Source organism: Nannospalax galili, unplaced genomic scaffold (genome assembly GCF_000622305.1).
Source record: "Nannospalax galili isolate Female #2095 unplaced genomic scaffold, S.galili_v1.0 scaffold31, whole genome shotgun sequence".
NCBI classification, from domain to species: Eukaryota; Metazoa; Chordata; class Mammalia; order Rodentia; family Spalacidae; genus Nannospalax; species Nannospalax galili.
The window spans coordinates 4,492,831-4,512,644 of NW_008332149.1; the positions used below are offsets into that span (position 1 = coordinate 4,492,831).

General features: G+C 50.9%; 1 protein-coding gene across 3 annotated transcripts in view; it reads right to left on the reverse strand.

Moving 5' to 3' along the window:
* Window positions 1-766: 766 nt before the first annotated feature.
* Window positions 767-19,814, reverse strand: part of Grk5 (G protein-coupled receptor kinase 5) — a 220,032-nt gene continuing 200,984 nt past the window's right edge. Inside the window, exons 9-16 of one of the 3 annotated variants that reach the window (XM_008827312.2) lie at window positions 19,254-19,444; window positions 17,048-17,085; window positions 15,511-15,600; window positions 13,563-13,771; window positions 10,445-10,582; window positions 5,657-5,794; window positions 5,033-5,164; window positions 767-3,327 (exon numbers count right to left, since the gene is read on the reverse strand). In XM_008827312.2, coding sequence (XP_008825534.1) covers window positions 3,229-3,327; window positions 5,033-5,164; window positions 5,657-5,794; window positions 10,445-10,582; window positions 13,563-13,771; window positions 15,511-15,600; window positions 17,048-17,085; window positions 19,254-19,444 — 1,035 coding nt within the window. In that variant the 3' untranslated portion in view covers window positions 767-3,228. Of the gene's footprint in view, window positions 3,328-3,363; window positions 3,551-4,966; window positions 5,165-5,656; window positions 5,795-10,444; window positions 10,583-13,562; window positions 13,772-15,510; window positions 15,601-17,047; window positions 17,086-19,253; window positions 19,445-19,814 lie in introns of those variants that run through there. The other 2 variants (XM_029560746.1, XM_017796693.2) reach the window with 2 other exon arrangements.

The window sequence follows — 19,814 nt, forward strand, 5'->3', positions numbered from 1 at the left end:
GAACTTCCTGACCTTGGCTTCCTCAGAGGCTGCAGCCCCATCTCACTTGTGCTTCTGATGTGAAAAGGTTGCCATGCACATGTCCCCGGAACTCACCGCCAACATTATGGGGTGGTGCCTGTGAGGCACACCTGTCAGTGAGTCTACCTGCTTGTGTCTCTGTGGTAGGATTACTTCTGCTTGCCCCTCCCAGACAGCAATGCATTTCAGTAGACCAGCAAGCTCTGTGACCGCAACCAGGCTCAATAACGGGCAATGATAAGAAAGCAAAGGCCAGGCCTCCTTGATATTCTGGGGTGCTATTCAGGCCTCCCCCAAAGGGCTTGGCAAACACTGAAAAGTCAGAGTGATCATGGCAGAGACTGCTCTCTCTCCTACAGAGGTTTGTCTCAAACAGTGAAAGCAAAGATGCTTTTTTTTAATTATTTAAATTTTTTTTGTCTTTTTTTGAAACAGGATCTCCTTGCAGCCCCAGCTGGCCTGGAACTCACTATGTAGACCAGGCTGTCCTGGAACTCACAGAGATCCACATGCCTCTGCCTCCCGAGTGCTGGAATTAAAGGTGTGCAGAGATTTTCTTAACCCAAAGAGATGCGTCTTACTCTAAGTCTGTGAGAAAAATGTCACATTTTGAGCAAAGCTCTTCTGCAAAGAGCTCAAATCTATGAGAGCATATCATCATTTCACTGTCCAAATAAGCCTTCCCCTAGACAGGTGAAAGGGCAAATGGTCTTTCTATATTTTAAAATCCCTTTTTAAAATGCAGCTATAGAAACCAAGATGGGAAGAAGATTCAGTTGGGAGGAGGGCTGGTTTTCAGGCACTGTTCTCTGCTATGAAGCCATGGATAGGCCAACAGAAACCAAGGACTGAATAGGCCACGTGACTGCCCCTACCTCTCAGGGGCACTCAGAAACTTGAATGCAAAGGTTAAGTGTCAGTGCACAGGTTTGTGCATTAGGACTACTGTCATCCTCATCACAGGGACACATGGTAGCCAGACTTGTGTTCTTCTTGATCCCTGGGGGGTCTCTGCTACAAATGGACAAGGCTTTGACTTTGAGGCCTAAGTGACTGTGAATAGGGCAAAACGGGCAATCGTGTGGGCAGAAGGCCAGGCTGCAGGTGAGGGACGTGTGGCTGGGGCTGGTGACCACCCTAGGAGGATGACGTGGAAACAGTTGTTTGCATTCCCTTCAAATTTAGCTCAAGGTGCAGAAGCAGCTTGGGGGCTGAACTTGAAGTTAATATTGTACCTCAGAGGCCTCCGAGGGAGGCCTGCTTAGTCTTCTCTCTCATGGTGAATGAGGCCAGTTAATGACCAGTCCCACAGACTGGGCCCCTTTTTTCCTGGTAAAGTTTTGGGGAGAGCTTGGAATCAAAGATATGAGACTGATGGGTTTGAGATTCTCCTCCCTACAGGCCCAGGCCTCTCAGAGAATCAGAGGCCCCTTGGGACAGCCATACCCACAGGCCCTCGGCTGACCTAAGGTTCTCACACTATGGGGCATCAGGGCGATCTGATGAGCTCTGTGAAGATGCAGATTCCTTGCTAGTTCACACTTGTAAGCCCAGCACTCAGGAGGCTGGGCAGGAGGATTTCAAGTGTGAGACTAGTCTGGGCTACATAATGAGACCCTGTATCAAAACAAAACAAAACAAAACAAAACAAAACAAAACAAAACAAAAACCTTCAGAGTCCTGAGACTTACTCCCAGATCACCAAGTGGTAGACTTGGGGTGTGGCCTAGGAACCTACATTTTAATAGGAGCTGATTCAGGTAGCACCTGGCCAGCCCTGTGGGAAACCCCAGTATTGTTGGCGGCTGAGACCAGTTTTGAGGCAAAATCACACTGGGGCTCAGACACCAAGGGGAGCAGTGAGGTTAGCCACTCATCACTCACCCTGTTCCAGTGAGGAGGCAACGGCAGATTTGCTCCTAGCCACCTCCTTAGGCAGCAGAGGCTGGACAGGAATGTACAGGATCTGGGCAAAGCCACTGAATTCTCCAGGGGTGACTCATGCCTAAGACTTTGAGATGCCCAACTAGAACCTGCCTCTGGCCCCAACTCCCCTGGGGCATTTCTCCTCAGGCATCCCATTTTCCTGCAGAGATGACCTCCTTCATGTGACATGGGGCACCACAAATGTGTTAAGATTTGGTGACCACTATAATGACTAACCAAGCCCCAGGTAAGCCTCCCTCCCCTTCAGACTTGAGGTGATCACTCAGGATGGTCCCCAACTCTCGCTTCCCCCTAGTTCCATGGTTGGGGACACTTGGCTTACAGGTCAGGTCTTCATCATCAGTACACAGGTCTTACAAATAATATATAACAAAAATTCCCAAACCAACAGAAACGTCATGAAAACAACTGGCTTTAGCAGCCAGGATCTGCCAGAGCCCAGTGACTGAGGACTCCCTGGTCTGTCTACTGACCATCTCACAGCAGAAGAGACCGAGGTGAAGCACAACAGCAGGTGTCTCCTTACAGAAGCGCATGTGCCAGTCACCTTGTGGCCCACAGAGGGTACTTGGGGAAGAGGGTGTCCCAGGTACGTCTTGGACATTACATTCAGATTGTTACAAGCCAACAAGGAAGGCCAGGCTACACTGATGAAAAGGTTAGAGAGATGGACATGGTTAGATGCAATCAGTCCTTTAAAGATGAAACATTTTCTACATTTAATAAAAACATTTTCTCATTTGAGGCTCTTGAAGTCTACAGTCACATTTTTTGTAACCCACCCCCACCCCCACCATCTAAAATGTCTTAAAATGCATGGCTTAACAATGGCTGCACAGAAAATATACACCCTCGAAGTCTGACTTTCATTTAAATACAAATATACAAAATGTAAACTGAGACAATAGAGAAATTTACAAAACTTTCTTTAAAAATAATAAAGACAAAATTCAGTTCTAGTTAGTACACTATTAAAATCCGTGCACGTTCTCATGTCTGTCCCCTTGGGTTTCTACTGTAATGTTCGACAAGGCCAAGTCCAGTCCACCCTGGCTTGGGGCCGCCTTGGAAAACAGACCCAAGTGGAAATTTCTTTGAGAAACCTTGAGGCTTGTAGGGGTGAACGGTGTCCTATTCTGGTTCCTGGGGCACTACTCTGGCCACCAGGTCAGAGTAGAAGCCCCACTGGCCACAAGCTCTGCTTCCAAGTTAGAAGGGTTCAAGCTGGTTCTACCATGAACATCAAGGCCAGAACTGAAGCTAGCTGCTTCCAGTGGAGTTTGAACTGATGTGGTTTGAATTTATGTGGTGGTTATATCTGGTCTTGGAATTGGGTGAACTCTTGGAATTGTTCTGATGCTGGGGAGAGAGGGAGAGGGGAGGGACAGAGAGAGAGAGAGAGAGAGAGAGAGAGAGAGAGAGTGAGTCAGTTTTTGATAAACTCAAACCCCAGGGCTGACATATCCATGGGGACTCTGGAGGTGGGGGAAGTAGATTCCAGAATGTTCCAACCCTTCTCTCTTGCTTTTTGACCTTTGTCTCCTCAGCAGACCTGTGTCTGCAGGCTACTCCTGGCTGGTACCTGGAAGAGCCAAGGAATCAAGAAAACCTAGATCAGGAGAAGAGGCTGAGGGGGGAGGTCATTTCTTTCTAGAATTTTAGTTTTACTGAAGGATATTTTAAAAACTATTTTATTTATTTTTATTTTATATGTATGAGTGCTTTGCCTCATATGGATCAATATGTATATATGGGTCCACAGAGGCCAGAAGAGGGTGTCAGATCCCCTGGAAGTGGAGTTATAGATGGTTATGAGCCTCCATGTGGGTGTTGGGAACTGAACCCAGGTCCTCTGCAAAAGCAGCCAGTGAGCCAACTCTCCAGCCGCTTGATGGAAATATTTTAAGTTATATTACAAAACATGAATGTATTATAGAGTAAGATGTGAAACTTACATGTGAAAACCCACAAACTTTGTGTGGTGGGGAGCTCAGTCTATACTTCCCATGAGCCTGGGGATGAGCCTTCCTGCCCTGATGTCCTGATAACAGATATTTTGTGAGGGGTTACCGGATGTGTGACCTTGGGCAAGTTCTTTGACCTCCTTCAGCCTCAGGTTCCTTATCTGTGAAATGAGGCAATGGAAGCACACACATGTGCGCTCACACTTCATGAGGATGCCCAAAGCTTGTGAGGCATCCCCTCTCCTGGCACACAGAAGGTGCCAAGACACATGGGTGGAATGAGTAAGTTGTTGGGTGGAGGCTGGGGTGTGGGGAATATTAAGCGCCCAGTCTGGAGCCTCACCCACAATTCTGCCCCATAAACAGCCACCTTCATTCCTGCTATGTGAGAGATGGAGCTGAGATTCTAGGCCAAAGGACCACAGCTGGATCTGGAGAAAGAGCCAAATACCAAGAGGCTCCCAGATTTTGGGATGGGAATCCCAGGACCCCGGCTTCTTGAAGAGCCTGGCCAAAGGGGGGTGCTTCTGCGGCTGTCCTGTAGTTGGGGGCGGGAAGGGGGCTCCTGGCTTCTCACACTCCCTCCCCAGGACTATTCATCCACTTGGTCCATACCAAATCTTCCTTCATGGATAAGCTTGGAGAGAAGGAAGTCTTTTCCAAAGGGACAGTCTCCTTAGGTGGGGGTATTGAACCATGGGTAGGGGTTCCCAGACAGAGGTAATTTTGTACTGCAAAGGACCTTTAGCAATGAATGTCTGGAGACAGTTCAGGTTATCACAACTGGGGAAAAAAGATGCCAGTGCATCTAGTGGGCAGAGGTTGATGATGCTGTTCAACCTCCTTCAGTGTGTGGCATAGCCCGTGACCAGAATCATCCCCATGTCAACAGTGTCAACACAGAGACCCTGCCCCTTCTGCCTTATGGGGAGTCCCATCAGTGACAGAGGCCATAGGGGCTTTGAACAGGCTGACTGACCCCTCTGGGTGGCTGGACTCCACAGGTGGGGAGCATCTTACAGTTCTGATCTTACCATTTTGTGTGGAAGTGGGCCTGGGTCCTGGGACTGAGACCTGGCTGGCTGGGCTGGGTCTCTCACCTGTCTCCGGAAGAGTCTCTGGAACAGCCCTTTCTTTGGCGGTTCTGGAGGCTGACTTCTGTTCAGGTCTGGTGAGAGGGTACCGTTGGGTCCAAACACATTCAGCTCCTTAAAGCATTCCGTTTCTATCATCTGAAAACACCAAGCAAGAGACAGGGCTGTCACTTGGGCTGGAGAGGGTCCTGGTGGGGAACGGGCCCCTTCCCCTGAGCCTCATTATTCCTGCCTTCTCTGCCCTGTCTCCCCACAAGGCTCCCTTGTGACTTGCTGTGGGCGAGCACACCACTTGCCTACCCATGTACAGACTCCAGTGAGAACAGAACTGGTCGGAGGCACACTCCTCCCCTCTAAGCCATCTACCATCACCTACTGGCCCACCATCCCCACTATATTTTGATCAGCTCACTTCCTCACTCAATGCTTGTGCCTCCAGCAACCGCCATGTTTTCCCTTCCTTTCCAGCGGACCCCCTGGGAAGGCACCTCACTGCTTTCCCCATCTGTTCCTTCTCAGTCACCTTGTTCCAATCCCTACCTAGCAGCCACTCTTCCATCCCTCATGCACCCTTATCTTGTCCTGCCACCCATCCCTCTTGTGGCACAGCCAGTGGACTGCCCAGCCCACCTCATTTTGCCATGGGATGGACACGGAGCCCGTGGAGAACTTGGAGTAGAAGTCGTCGTCTGTGTGGTCCAGGTTGACCCCCTTCACGGTGGAGAACTGCTCAATGTCCAACACATCCTTGCAGTACACAGCCCGGGGCTGACAGAAGCAGAGGGCTCCATCAGATAAGGTCCTACCTGTGGCTGCTAAGTCCCTAAGCCAGGTTCTGATGGGGAATAGAGGGGACATCTTCCTGAGGGTTCCCACTGTTTGTGTCCTCAAACCCGAGTTTCCCTCTCTCACATCTACCAAGGGGACCTAGCTGGGGTGAAATGAGGGCTACGGGGTGCCCTGCTGTCTAGTTCAGGGCTTTTCCTGCCATGGCTTACACACATCCACAGGTCCCCCCATGGTCTCTTTCCAGGAAGGGCTGAGTGGGTGAGAGGTTACCTGTTCTACCTTCATGCTCCCTGGTATCCCTGTGTACCTCATACCCATCAGCTATCTTGAAGTGCACAGCACCAGGAAAGTAGAACTGTTTCCAAAGCCTTGTCTCCTGTCCCCAAATGAGAGGTGTACTGATCATGGTTTGGGGTCTGTGGTCCTCTCACTCTCATGGAGAGAACAGATGCTGTGCACCCAGCACCAGGGTAAAGGCACAAGAGGAACCTGCCTTGGGGCATCATGCCAGAGGCAGCAGATGGCCTGGGTGCTTGGTGCAGCCCTGGCAGGACTGCCATATGTCCAGGCTCCTTCTGAAGCAGGGCAGCAAGTGGTGCAGTTAGCTCAGACTTTGCAGCAGGGAGTCCCCACTGTGAAACTTAGGAACCTTGGGAAAGCCACATGTGCCCTCAGAGGTGCAGTTTCCTCCCCACAAATGGGGAGAATGGAAGGATCACAGAGCTGCTGAGTGTCACTGCTGTGACAGCACAGCCTGGCCTCACTTGCCCAGCCAGCAGCGGTGGCTGCCAACTACATGCAGGCCCAGAGGCCAACCTGTCTGGGCTCCCAGGAGGGCAGATTATAGGAAGGTTCCCCAAGGTTCTGGGAATATGGGGTGTGAAGATGTGGGCTTTAGGGGTAACTCTAGGCAAAGTGTATCTGGGGACAGAGGCTACCTCAGACCTGGCCCAGGACCCAGCACAGATACCAGATAATTCAAAGGTCATGAGCTGGCACACAAGCTTGGTATGGACTGTGATCCCCTAGGAGGCTCCAGGCTGGGGCTCAGGTCTCAGCACTTTCTGAGGCTCCAGCTCTGTCTACAGAGGCCTGTTCAAGGCATGAGTTTGAGGCTTGAGGCCACACAGCCAGGGGAAAAGCAAACCCCTGGGCTGAAGAGTGTATGGGCAGCAGCAGAGATAAGGGTGGGGGCTGTGCAGCTGTGCTTTGCCTTCTCAGTCTCCAAGGCTGGGGTTCCCATCATGGCAGAATAAGGCAGGTGGCATCAGGACCAGCCTGCATCACTAGCAGGGTTCAGGACAAGGTCCTGGGCTCAAAAGACATCAGAATTTCAAGATGACAACAGTAGGACATTGAGCCAAGTGGGGCCAGACAGACTGTACATGCCAAGCCCATGGAGTTGGCTCTGGGATGTGCTTGGGCCCTGGGAGGTATGCTGGTCCTAGGGGGCAATATGTAAATGAAAAATTTTAAAGGGTATTTTAAAAAATCTGTACTGGCACAGAAATTTATCTCACAAGCCAAAAGCTACCATCTTATGGCTTGCATTTTCTTGGAGAGGTTTCCTTTTGGAATATATTTATTTTGGTTTTGAAAAGAATTTAAGTGAAGAAAATGAGGCCAGTAATAGTGCCTGTGGGTTCTGAGTGTGGCCATGACCAGAGGGTAGTGTAGGAAGAACTGTAACTGGCTGGTTGGGGGCAGAGGATGGACAAGATGGGCGGCAGGTCAGCTTGAGGGGGTTCATGAGGAACTTCATGTTCTGGGGCCTGCAATCTTCCCTCATATCTACCCCACTGATATGCTAAGGGCCTTGGCTGCCTAGAACAATGGCCAAGGACCTTGTGGACCATAGGATACAGTGAAACTGTCTGGGGAAGGGGGATGCTGGTCTCTACACCATATACTGGGGGGGTCTGCAGCCTGGTGGGGCAGAGCCATAGCCAGGGTGACCAACCATTCCTGTTTGTTCAGGACAAGACTTTCAGTGCTAAAGTCAGGACAGTGCCTGACAAGCCTGGATGGTTAGTTGCACTGATAACTTGAGATGCCACCTTTTATGCAATGCCCCGCTAGCCTGGAAGGTTCTTCCCCAAGCCCTGCCTAGGGAGCAACCTGAAGATCCCACCTTCCCCTTCAGCCTTCTGTTCTCCTTTGTGGCTCCTTGTCCCACTTTTATTTAAGGGGTGTTTGCTAATGCTTCGCCTCTTCAGGCTGAGACTTCCATGATAGAAATAACCCAGTGTTCTTTTCACCATGCATCCCCTGGGGCCTGGAGCATGTAAGGAAGCTGAGAAATTGTCCTGTGTCATCAGTGATCTCATCCTATCACTATAGCAACAGGTAGCCCAGAGGTCAGAGAGATGGTTTCAATCCTTCACCAAGCCCCAGCCTGGATGCCCCACTCATCTGTAAAACAGGGTACCAACCCCGAAACTCAACTGCCATGCCCTTGCTGCTATTCATGTCCTCACCATCATTCTAGATGGTGTGATCTCTAGGGATGCTGAGCAGTGGCCATTCTATAGCTCTCAACATTACAAACAAGAACCAAGCAACAAACTCCTGACTGGTGGCCTTTGCCATTAACACAGTGGCTCTCAACCCCAGGTGCATCTTAGAATCACCTGAGGCTTGAAAAGTCCTGATGCCCAGGCCATCTGGAGCCTGGGTACAAGATTAGTACTTTTGGTCTTTTTGAGACAGGGTCTTTGTATAGCCCCAGCTGGCCTGGAACTCACTATGTAGACAAGCTGGTCTTGAACTCACAGAAATCCGCCTGCCTCTGCCTCCCAAGTGCTGGGATAAAAGGCATGCACCACCACGCCCGGTTAGATTGGTACTTTTAAAAATGTGTGTGTGTGTGTGGTATGTCTGTAGGCCAGGGACAACCTATGGTGTCATCCTCAGGAACACCATCCACCTCTTTTTGGGGCATAGCATCTCTTTGGAACTCTTCAGTTAGGTTGAACTGGTTGGCCAGTGAGCCCAGGCATCCCCGTGTCTGCCTTCTCAGTGCCGGAATTAAAAAAGCTCACACCAACACACCTAGCTTTATGTGGGTACTGAGAATTGAACTCAGGCCCTCATGCTTTCGAGGCAAGCATGTTACCAACTGAGTCATCTTCCCAACCTCCCTCCCCCATCATCTTTTAAAGACATGGTCTCATACATCTCAAACTTGCTATGTAGCTGAGGATGACCTTGAATTTCTGATCCTCCTGCTTCAACTCCCTGGTGCTGGGATTATAGGTGTACATTACCATGCCTGTTTTATGCGGTGATAGGGATGGAAGCCAGGGCTTTGCACATGCTAGAGAAGCACTGTACTACCTGAGCTACATTCCCAGCCCAAGATCAGCACTTTTCTTTCTCCCTAGGTAATTCCAAATAGGCGCCAGGCTTGAGAGCCCATGCAGTGATTGGTATTCCCTGCACTGCCTGCTTAACTTCCTCTCAGGTGTTGTCTGCAGTGTTTAGTGACTTAATCTTGCTAGTACTAGAAAGCACACCCTGGTCAACCCTATAATGTAGATGCTATATCTAGCTATATGGGGTCCCAGGTGGGTGGCCATGAATGCTGTTCAGCATTTAGTGGGAAGCCCTGGTTCCCCACATCTGCTGTTACCCTCCTACCCTGACAACAGGGAACCTTCACCTACAGGGGGGATGCCTAAGATACAGGGATTACTCCTCACTTCCTCAGTGCTGTGCTAACATCCGGTTCTGGGAGAGGGGGCTTGGAAAGTCCTGATTTTTATTATTTGCCAATTGCCATGGCATCAATATTTCCACCCTGGTCTATAGCAGGCCCTCATCCTGAAGTGACTGAACAGGAGAGTGGGAAGAGATATGCATCACATCTTTCAGCTTTCATGAGATGAAACAAGCCAGTCCCCACCCGAAATGCTCCTGTAGCTTGCACAGACCCTGGCTACATCCCCAAGTCCCTGCCAGGGGTCAAGTTCTCAGTCTGCTAGAACTTTGAAAAATGTAGAGACATAAACAGGTCTTGCCAGATTCTGGTTCCTTGAGGTTTGGCACAGAACAGTGTTTGGAGTGACAGCCAGCCGGAGGGCCTGCTTTGCCCCTGCTGGGTGAGGCTCCTTTGGACCTCTAACCAAGCTGAGTGTGAGTCTGGGCTGTACAGACCCTGGGCACATCCTCAAGGAGAATCCTAATTTAACTGAACCACAGATACTGAGTTAAGCTGAACTAAATGTGGTCCTCCATGCTCCTGAGAGCATGCTCCACTCCATTTCACCCTTCAATGTCCCTGGCAGGTTGTGTGTGTAGGGGGAGGGGGAGTTGTCACTGGCTTCACTGGACAGATGAGGAAAGTGGAGCATAGTGGGGGGACTTGTTCAGGTTCCCCATTCCTGAACAGATAACCAAGTCTCTGCACAACCTTTATGAGGCTGTAGGCTCACACCCCATCTGTACTTCCCAACATCAAGATTTGTAGCACTGACACCAAGTAACCAGAGGGTATGAAGGGACAGTGGTCTTTGGTACCCCACGAGGACAATGGCATTAGCTGACTTAGAGGTACCAACCCAGGTCTGCTAGGGAGTGTGGCTGGGAGCAGTGGCTTTTGAGTTCCTGGGGGTGGGGGTAGCTACTCACATCTGGAACGAAGGGAGGGTCCAGCATCCCAGCCTCTAGACGTTTAAAATTCATGTTCCTGAAGAAGGGGTGTCTCTTGACCTCAGCAGCCCCCTCCTCCTGGCAGCCCAGCCTCTGCTTCGCATCTTTGGTGAGCAGCTGTGACAAGAGAGTCCCATGAGGCCATGCTGTTGTGCTTTCCATCTGCCCGGAGGCCAGAAGAGCAAAGGAGCATCTATGGGTGTGCCCTGCCCTGCCCTGTCCCCGAGGCCCTGACCTCTCCCAAGCATCCTCCTCCAGCACCGCCCCCCAAGATCACCTCTTAGAACTCACAGACTAGAGGGGGATGCCTCCCTCCAAAGAGAAGAATCAAAGATGGCAGAAGGGCAAGCACCAGACCATATCCTTGCAAGAACTAAGCCCTCAGTCACTAATGCTGTCACCTCGTGGTACACTTGCTGGTGGCTCAGGTTAGTGCCCATACCTGGGCCTCTCTTTTCTGTTTTATTTTTAAATTTTTATTTATTATTCTTGTGTATGATGCGCATGGGTGTATATGCCACTGTGCATGTGCAGAAGTTAGAGGGCAACTTCGTGGAGTCAGTCCTCTCCTCCTACCTTTTACATGGTTCTGGGGATGGAACTCAAACCGCTAGGCTTATATGACAAAAGCTTTCTCTGCTCTACCTGACCCTGGGCTTGACATTTCCAGATGTAAGGGACTGGACTATGCTTTCCCCATTCAAACATCAGTGAGGCAAGGCTGCCCTGGCAGCCCCCAGTGTCCCCAGTGCTGGCAGGCTGGTGGCATCAATGAAGATGACAAAGTGAGGGGCTGGGCTCCTCATCAGCTCCTGCCAGACAGGAATTATAGCTCGGCAAGACTTCTGCTTCCCTCAGCAAGGGCCAGAAAACCAGATTTTTAACGGGAAATCTTTTCATTTGAAAAGCTTGGCCATTAACTCAACATTTGTCTGTTTCTAAAATGCTTCATACAGGCAGAACAGAACAGAACACCCGCCTGCCATGTCACCACCTTGCAAAGAGGCTATGAGGTATACATAGCAGAGAGAGAAGAGGTGTGTGTGTGGGGGGTGAAGTAGACAGGGTAGGCTCCCTGGTGGAGGAGGAGGGCTACATGTGATCTGGGAGGGCTGGGAGACCTGCATGGCTAGAGGACCTGAGGGAAGGTGGGGAAGGTCCAGGGCTGGGCCTCAGCAGGGGCCTAGGGAAGGTCCAGGCCTGATTCTCAGGAAGGGACCCAGGGCACAGGGCAGTGAGATGTATGAACTTCTAGACCTCAAGGGGGAGGCCTTCCTTGTTTGTGTGGTTACCTCCAGCCTATGGGTCAGGTGCTGTAGAAGCCTGACTAGGTATCAATTTTGGGGTAGGGGTGTGTCAAAGCAGGCCTGGTGGCCAGATGTGAGAGGCTGTGGATGAGGAAGAGGAGGAAGTCCAGACCAGAATCCAAGACCTCAAAAGAAGACAGAGCAAGGCAGCTTGAGGCTTCTGGTGGTTCATTCAAGTGGCAGAGACGAGGGGACAATGATTTGAAACTTTGCACCCACAGGCCAAGTTCCTAAGAGCAACAGGCCTGACCAGTACCTTTCCCTCAGTGGTCACAAGGGGGCAGCAGAGGGAAAGCAGTGTCTGCAGGAGCTCCCAGCCCCAAACCTGGAGCTGAAGTGAAGGGGGGGGGAGGGGAATAGGTCCTCTCTGCCTCCTGCTTCCTCCATGGCCCCACTGAGACTTGTTTCCTGGAATTCCTGACTCTGTCCTGGGACATTCAGTGACACTTGTGACCACGACCGTGATGCTTGTCTTCTGCAACTTTGTCATACTGCACCGACAGCTCACTATAACTAAATACTACCAGCACCCATCTCTCCACACCCTGATCTCTGCTGCTTGTCCCTCCACTGTGTGGCACTGACTATTTGCTGCAGTAAATCTCTGAGGCCTCAGCAGTATGGCTGGTCAAGAGGCTACAGGGTTTGGATGTGTGTCGTGTTACATACCATACTTCCCCAAGTCTTTTACACATGTCAATGGCAGATCTAGCCCCAAATCCTTCTTTCCATAGCTTTATGACACTGGAATGAAGCTGGTAAGAGGAAGTGGCAGGGCAGAGGCAGTGCTGGTTGCAAGAGGGGGGCTCCCTGGGGCTTGAGGTGCTAAGCCCCAAGGTTCCTAGGCCCTTTGAGTACAGAAGTTTGCTGCTTCCCTTCAAGCTCCCAGTCTTGCCCCTCCATAAGCTCCAGTCTGGGCGTTGTGTACATGCCCTTGAGCCTACCCCAAGATCCCTTGAAGAGGAAGAGGAGGAAGAGGAGACGTCTCTCCCAGGTTGGGCTGCCCATCTGCTGTCCCAGGTGCAACAGGCCTCCAGGGAGAGGAAGTCTGTGGGCCTGCAGGTGTGTGGAGCTGGGAGCTCAGGCCCTTTCTGTCCCCATGTAGTTGGCATCAGAGGGTAGCTGCCTGTGGTGAGACTTGGGAGTCTGACAGCCAGGCAGGAACAGGAAGTGGCTGACTCCACACACAAAGGAAGGGTCCAAGGACCAGCCCTGGAGTAGAGGCCACCTGGGCTGAGGAACGGACAGCTGCTCAGTATCCTGGCCTGACCCTACCAACCTAGCCGGGCTAAGCCTTCTCCCATGTGTGCCCTGCCTATCTACATATGCTGTCATACAGAACCCGAGCTAGTGTGACCAGCTCTCCATATAGTAGATGGAAAATGATTAGATGCTCAAAGACTTCAAGGACATCACCACCTGAGTAGCAGTCCTTGGCCCTAAGCCAGTGCTTAGGGTCCAGAGCGGAGGGAAAAGGAGATCCAAGGTCAAGAGCAGAGCCTTGCTTGTGCATCTTGGGCCTTCATCTCTGCCCTGAGCCAACTTCCCCACTAAGCTGCATGTCTGCATAGATGTTCACCTCAAACTCCCCTTGGTTCATAGAGTAACCTGCTCCACAAGTCAGGCTTCTCCTGAGACCTTTCCACCCACAGCAAGGAGAATCAACCATTCTAGCATGGAGAGCTCACCACCCACAGCCTCAAACGCCCTGCTTGTGTCTTTTCAGTCTGTCTGGTGCTCTGGGCACAGGCTGAAGCCTGTGGGCAGCATCTGGCTCGCCAGGAGCTCACCATGTTGCAGATGGACTTGGCCTCCTCAGAGAACTTGGGGGAGTACACTTCCTCAGTCTCCAGCACCCGGCGGTCCACCTCCTCCCGCTTCACCTTCTCCTTGCGGCCTCGGAAAGGTGACTGGCCCTCAATCATCTCGTAGATGAGGCAGCCCAGGCCCCAGTAATCAGGGCTTAGACCATACCGCTGGTTGTTCAAGACTTCAGGGGCTGTGGGCAGAGGGAGAGGTGAGGAGAGTGTGAGCCAGCGGGTAGCAGGACACAGTAGAAGCACACAGGCCAGTGCTGTTCCTCTTCCCAGCTGCCCCCAAGGGTGATGGTATCGTTCCCAGAAGGTCTGGCGTTTCAGGCTGGGGCAACCTTTCTTCCAACCGCCAACTACCAACCCCTAGTTGCCGCAAACACCACTTGATCTAGAAAGTCTTCCCTGATGGTGTTTCATTGTGCCCAAGGGTTCTGACTGTGGCTTCAGAACTCTGATCTAGGTGAATGGAAGTGTCTCCCCAAATAGAACATGCACTGCATTGCTCGCTGCTGTGTCCCCAGCGACAGGCACGGCTCCTGCACACAGGATGTGCTGCATGCAGATTTGTTTTGGTGAAGAAGGGTGCCCAGCTAGAGCTTATATTTGATCGACTTGGACTTCAACCATCTCTCACTATATATTCCCTACCACTTTGACAAAATGATTTATAGATTCATCATAGAACTACAAAAAAGACAGCTTCATGCTATGAAGCCAGCCAGAAGCAAAAGCATGCACACGTGCACTAGAGGGTACACAACAGAGGCTGTGTGCAGACAAAACAGGCAGCACTGTGTTCAAAAGGAGAGCAACGCAAATGTGTAGTCCGATGTTCATGCAGTTATGTGGACAGGTGTATCTATTATCCATCCGTCATCCATCATCCATCAATCTATCTATCATCCATCCACCCACCATCCATAATCCATCTATCATCCATCAATTTATCTATTCATCATATATCAATTTACTTATCTATCATCTAGCCACTCATCCATCACCTATCAATTTATCCATCTATTATCTATCCACCTATCAATCATCAATTTATCCATTCATCCATCTATCATCCACCATCCATCATCCACCAATTTAATCCATCATCCATCTATCTATTCATTCATTCACCTATCCTCTATGTATCTATCAGTATACATGCATACACACACACACACACACACACACACACACACACACACACACAAACACAGGCTGCCAAGTGTTATGTAGTCTAAAAGGGTCCTCTAGCATCAGAGACAAAGTACTGAATCCCACACATTTTCTGCAGTTGCAGGCCTGGGTAGAGGGTAGCAGGCATCTGGCCTAGAACTCTCAGTGGGCCCGTACATCCCAGGGAAGGAGGGCATATATATTTGAATTATGCAGGAGGAAGTACAGGAGATGCCCCTAATTGGTCAGGGGGATTCTGAGAATCTAGATTTAGCTCTAGGTCTCTTCCCAGCAAACTCTAGGATACTAATTTTGGAGCGGGCTGAGGGGAAGGGTGGTCCCTACTTAGGACCATGCTTGGAGACATGGCAGGCTCCTCTAATTTGGAAACTTTGTAATAACCTCCCTTCTCTGACATCTCCCCAGAGGGCTATCTGCTTGACACTTCATCCAGGTAGGTCCTATTTCACCAAGGCCTCCCAGGGTGAATGCTAGTGTCAGGCCCTGGCTCTCAACACCCCCAGGTGGCTTGACTTTGAGACCCAGGTGGCCTTGTGGTTGGGGACTGTGGAGAACTGAGCTATGGTCACACCTTAGGTCCCAGTGCACTACCACATGTGATTAAGGCCTCTTACCAAGCATCCCTGTGAGAGACCAACACTCCATTTCTGATCAGCAAAGCACAAACAGACTAGGGGCTCTGAGGGGTAGCCCTGGAAGGCTTAGTATGTGATGGGCACACGGTGACACTCACCCATGTAGCCAACAGTGCCCACTCGGCCACGGATAAGGTCTCCCTCAGGAATCTTCACAGCCAGCCCCAGGTCTGAGATCCTGATGTGGCCTGTCAGGGGGAACAGCAGGATCAGTGGGCCCCTGGATGATCATATGGACACCCTGGTAAGGGCCACAGACTCGCAAGACATCTGTCTAATAAAGATTTGACTTCCAGTTGCCCTCCCAGGATGAGCATATGCGACCCTGGGAGAGTGGAGGGGAGACACAATGTGTGGAAACTACACGTTTTAGGAGTGAAACATAAATAAAGATGCAGAAGGATGCCTGGACATGACTGGCCGCTGGCCGACCTGCCACATTTAATGCCCCACAAGCTTCCTGGGAGGCTGAGGTCACAGAGTTTAAAATGTCCTGGCTGATTCTGGGATTGCTTCACAGGAAAAATATGAGGTTCTTGACATTTTGCAACAATTTGCTTAAGGGAAAAAAATTGTAAAGCAATTTGGGAAGCCACTCCCTGATTGGTCTTTGGAGGTGGTTTTGTTTTTTTCCCCTTCAGAGAAACAGAGAAATGAGAAGGACAAGGGCCTGGCCTGGAATCTGAGCTCAGAGTCCAAGCTGGCGCCCAGGCCCAGGCAGAACTGCAGAGGGCTCCACCTCTGCCTCTGTCACACCCACTGGGCAGGGTCATGGCTACATCTCATCTTTGGGAAGGAACACACAGTTTCTACAAGGCCTAGTCCATAAACTCCTGCCAGACCAGAGTGGCATGGATTGTCCCCCAGCTCTGTGGTGCCTGACAGTAAAAGGGAAGAGAGAGAGCTCCAGCAGTGGGCCACAGGACCTCACTGTGGGGAGTTCTGAGAACATATTGTCACCTGGACCCCTCAGAGGACCCCTGTCCTCCCTGCTCCTCCACATACACCTCTCTCAAGGTGGCCAAGGCCAGCTACCCCTCTTATTCTTCCCCAGATTCCACCTGCCACTCCATGGAGATCTAGTCAGGTACATGTGAAAACTACTCTGTATGTATAAGGGACTGCATTGTATGAGAGGTTACAATCTATGTGCTCACACCGAAGAGCAAATAACAGCGGTAGCACACAGATAATGACGTGTTCACAGCTGGCTGAAGTCATCAGACCAAGTTGTCCCTTGGCCATCATGTAGTGGCCTCACTACACAGTTCTCCCCTAGCGGCCAGAATAGCCCTGAAGTATCTACCTCACAAACAGGAGAGGGACAGAGAAGTGACGTGGACATTCACTCCTGTCCAGTGCCCTTGACCATCACTCTCTGCTGCTGACACTGGCTCTCACATCAGTCTCAGTCGAGCCACACTGTTTCACCAAGTTGGAGCCTCCTTTGGGCCCAGAGAACTAAGGAGCAGGAGTGGGGTTCCCTGCCCCCAGGCTCCCTCTCTTCCCATGGTCCTGGCCCAGCCTCCTCCACTCTCCTGAGAGTCTTGGCAGGCCTTTGCTCTGAGTGACTTGTGGCACACACCTCAGCTACTGTGACAGAAAAGACTCTGAGCCTTTCTGCCCCCTACTTACCATAATCATCCAGCAGGATGTTTTCCGGTTTCAGATCTCTGCAAAGAAAAGACAACAGGCACCTAAGCATGGTCATTCTGGGCAGCAAGGATACATTGTATCTGGGCTGACCCCCTGGGGCCAACCAGGTCTGAATGCCACAGGGTGATTGCCTCTCACCTCTGGGCTCAGGTGGTCTGGTCTCTCTAGGTCACTACCATCGTGGGCTAATTTCTCTTTTCCCAGTAATTTAACACAAATGCTATTAGTCACCAGCTTCTTCTCTATCCCATAGAGTGACTAGGAGGTTAGAAAAGGCCAACGCTATTATCTGTCTTCAAAGGGGCAGTCCTGAGGGGTTAAGGAGACTGGATAGTATAGACAGAGACCTCCCTGAAGGGCTGGGAAGACCTGGTGTTACAGAATGCCCTGTAGGAAACAAAGGAAGTCACCGAGCCCAGGACACCAGCCCTATAACTGAGAAGAGAGCTGTAGGGAGGGAAAGGCCAGGGTAAAGACCCCTATAGATGGGGTCTCAGGAGTGAGCACATCCCCCAAATCCTGCTGTGTCACAGCCAGGGAGGAAGCGCAGGCTGAAGGCGCAGCTGTGGTGGGGCTGCCTCACCCTGCCCCCAGTGTCTTCTCTCTTCAATAATGGGATCTTGCTAATAAAGCAGAACACTCAGCCTTCCCAGGCAGAAGACTCTGCACTGCCTAGTGAAAGCTCCTGTTAGTGGGTAATCGAGCAGCCCAGAGTGGGGTGTGAACCCCATAGCTACATCCCAGGGCAGACAATACTTGCATGGCATCTGGACAGAGGCTCCAGTTCCCCTCCAGGCAGCTTTGTTTGTTTAACTCATGGCAGCTGTCTTTGTGGGGAGTGGCTCATGTACCCAAATCCCAGGCAGTCTCACCAAGGGAGATGGGTGTTTGCATACCCTGACTTATTACAAACTAGTTTTAGCTGCTGTTTATTATTTACATAGGCTTCTTTTGATGTTCTAACAATTCCAAATAAGGGCAAGAACTCTCATCTCAATAAACCAGCAGCCATGAGTTGGAATGACAGCTTGCTAGGGGCCATTGGTGAGAACCAAACCCAGAGAGAGACTAGGCAGGTGGTCAGGACAGAGGGGGATACCTTAGGCCTCTGCCTCCCTAGTGGAAGGGGAGCTGGGACTCCAGGGTCTTCAACCTTTCTTTTAAGAGAAAGGCAATCAAGTGGAAGATTTTTTTTTTCAACCCTTAAGGGAATGTTCTGACTTTCTTTTCACTTGAATGAAAACAAAACAGAAACACAGGCAGGGAGTTGGGGGGGGGCAAGCTCTCAGACAAGCTCTCAACAAGAACATTCTTCTTTCCAAAACCCTCTTGGGCTCCCAAGATAATCTCCACCCAGAGATCCATGCAAAGTCATCAAATCAAGCCATGTGGATGCTGGGGGGCGGGGAGGGGGTCCGTGAAGACTGAGAGGTCCCACATGCCAGCAGTGTCAGGGGTGTGCATTTCCTGACGTCACCTTCACCTTTCAAGAGCTTCCCACACATTTTTTAGACAGACAATGTTGGAAATCAATTTGCTACAGCAATTAGATTCCTCCAGGTCCCTTGAGAAAGGTGATGTAACTGTCCAATATCAAAACATCAGCCCCTTCTGCTAAACACAGGGTAGTTAGTGGTGGTTAGTTCAATGTCTATTTAAAATGCCCAGGGGGGCAGAGAAGTTTTGTGAAGGGCTGTGAGGACAGTGTGATGTTCTGATCACTGTGAGCAGCATGTGGGTATAGGACTCTAGAGAGTCCAGGCCATGGGGATATTGAGATCAGAAGGGAAGAAGGTGAAGGCTGGAGCTGGCCATGCCACCATGATACACTTAGTGACCCTCCCCATGTCTCGCTGGGGCTGATTCCAGATGTCGGACTCTACTGAGCATCCCTGGGTACTGGGTGGTGGGGACAGTGGTCATGGCCTGTCCTCCATGACTTGGAGGAGCAGTCTGGGGAATATACTTTTTACAAGCTTGGTTTCTCTAATCTTTAGAGATGGTGTCTCTTCAGAGACACCATCCAGAGAGCAGTTGGTCTCATGTGCTAGCTTCCTGGGGGCACTGGGCTCCAGGGTGGGGGCAGGCCATGTGCCTCCCATGCCTCCACCACATATGATCAGGCCTGGGTTCTTGCTGAGGGGGCAATGCCGGGGCTCATCCAGACTCCGGAAGTGTCACTCACCTGTATACTGTGTTCTCACGATGTAGATCTTCCAGGCCACAGAGGATCTCAGCTGCATAAAATAAGGCACGCTCCTCTTCGAAGCCAGGGTCCCCCATGTTGTAGATGTGAAACTTCAGGTCACCCCCATTCATGATGGTCAGGACCAGGCATAGTGCATCCTTGGTCTCATAGGCATAGGCCAGGTTGACCTGGGGCAGCGAGAGCAGCACCATGGTGCAGTCACAGACACTGCTACGTATTTCTGCTCCCTTTCTTGGGATCCTTAAAGCTGGGGTTGGGGGAGGGGAGGAGACACAGCAGCTCACAGTGCTCCCTGTGCCCAGAGAGCCTCTCAGTGACCCTGTTAGCTGCCCTTCTTGGCCAGTGAAGAGCTCACGCTCAGCTCCTCTGGCAAGTGGCTCAGGTAAAGGGCTGAGGGGGACAGGGTGGGTAGAACCCTGACCTTCCAGCAATTCTACCAGGATGGTGATGACTTTCACATTACAAAAGCTTGTACATGCATTACTTGGTTAAAATTGGATGTTGTCTAGTTGACTGGTCAGAAAAGCAAGGCATAGC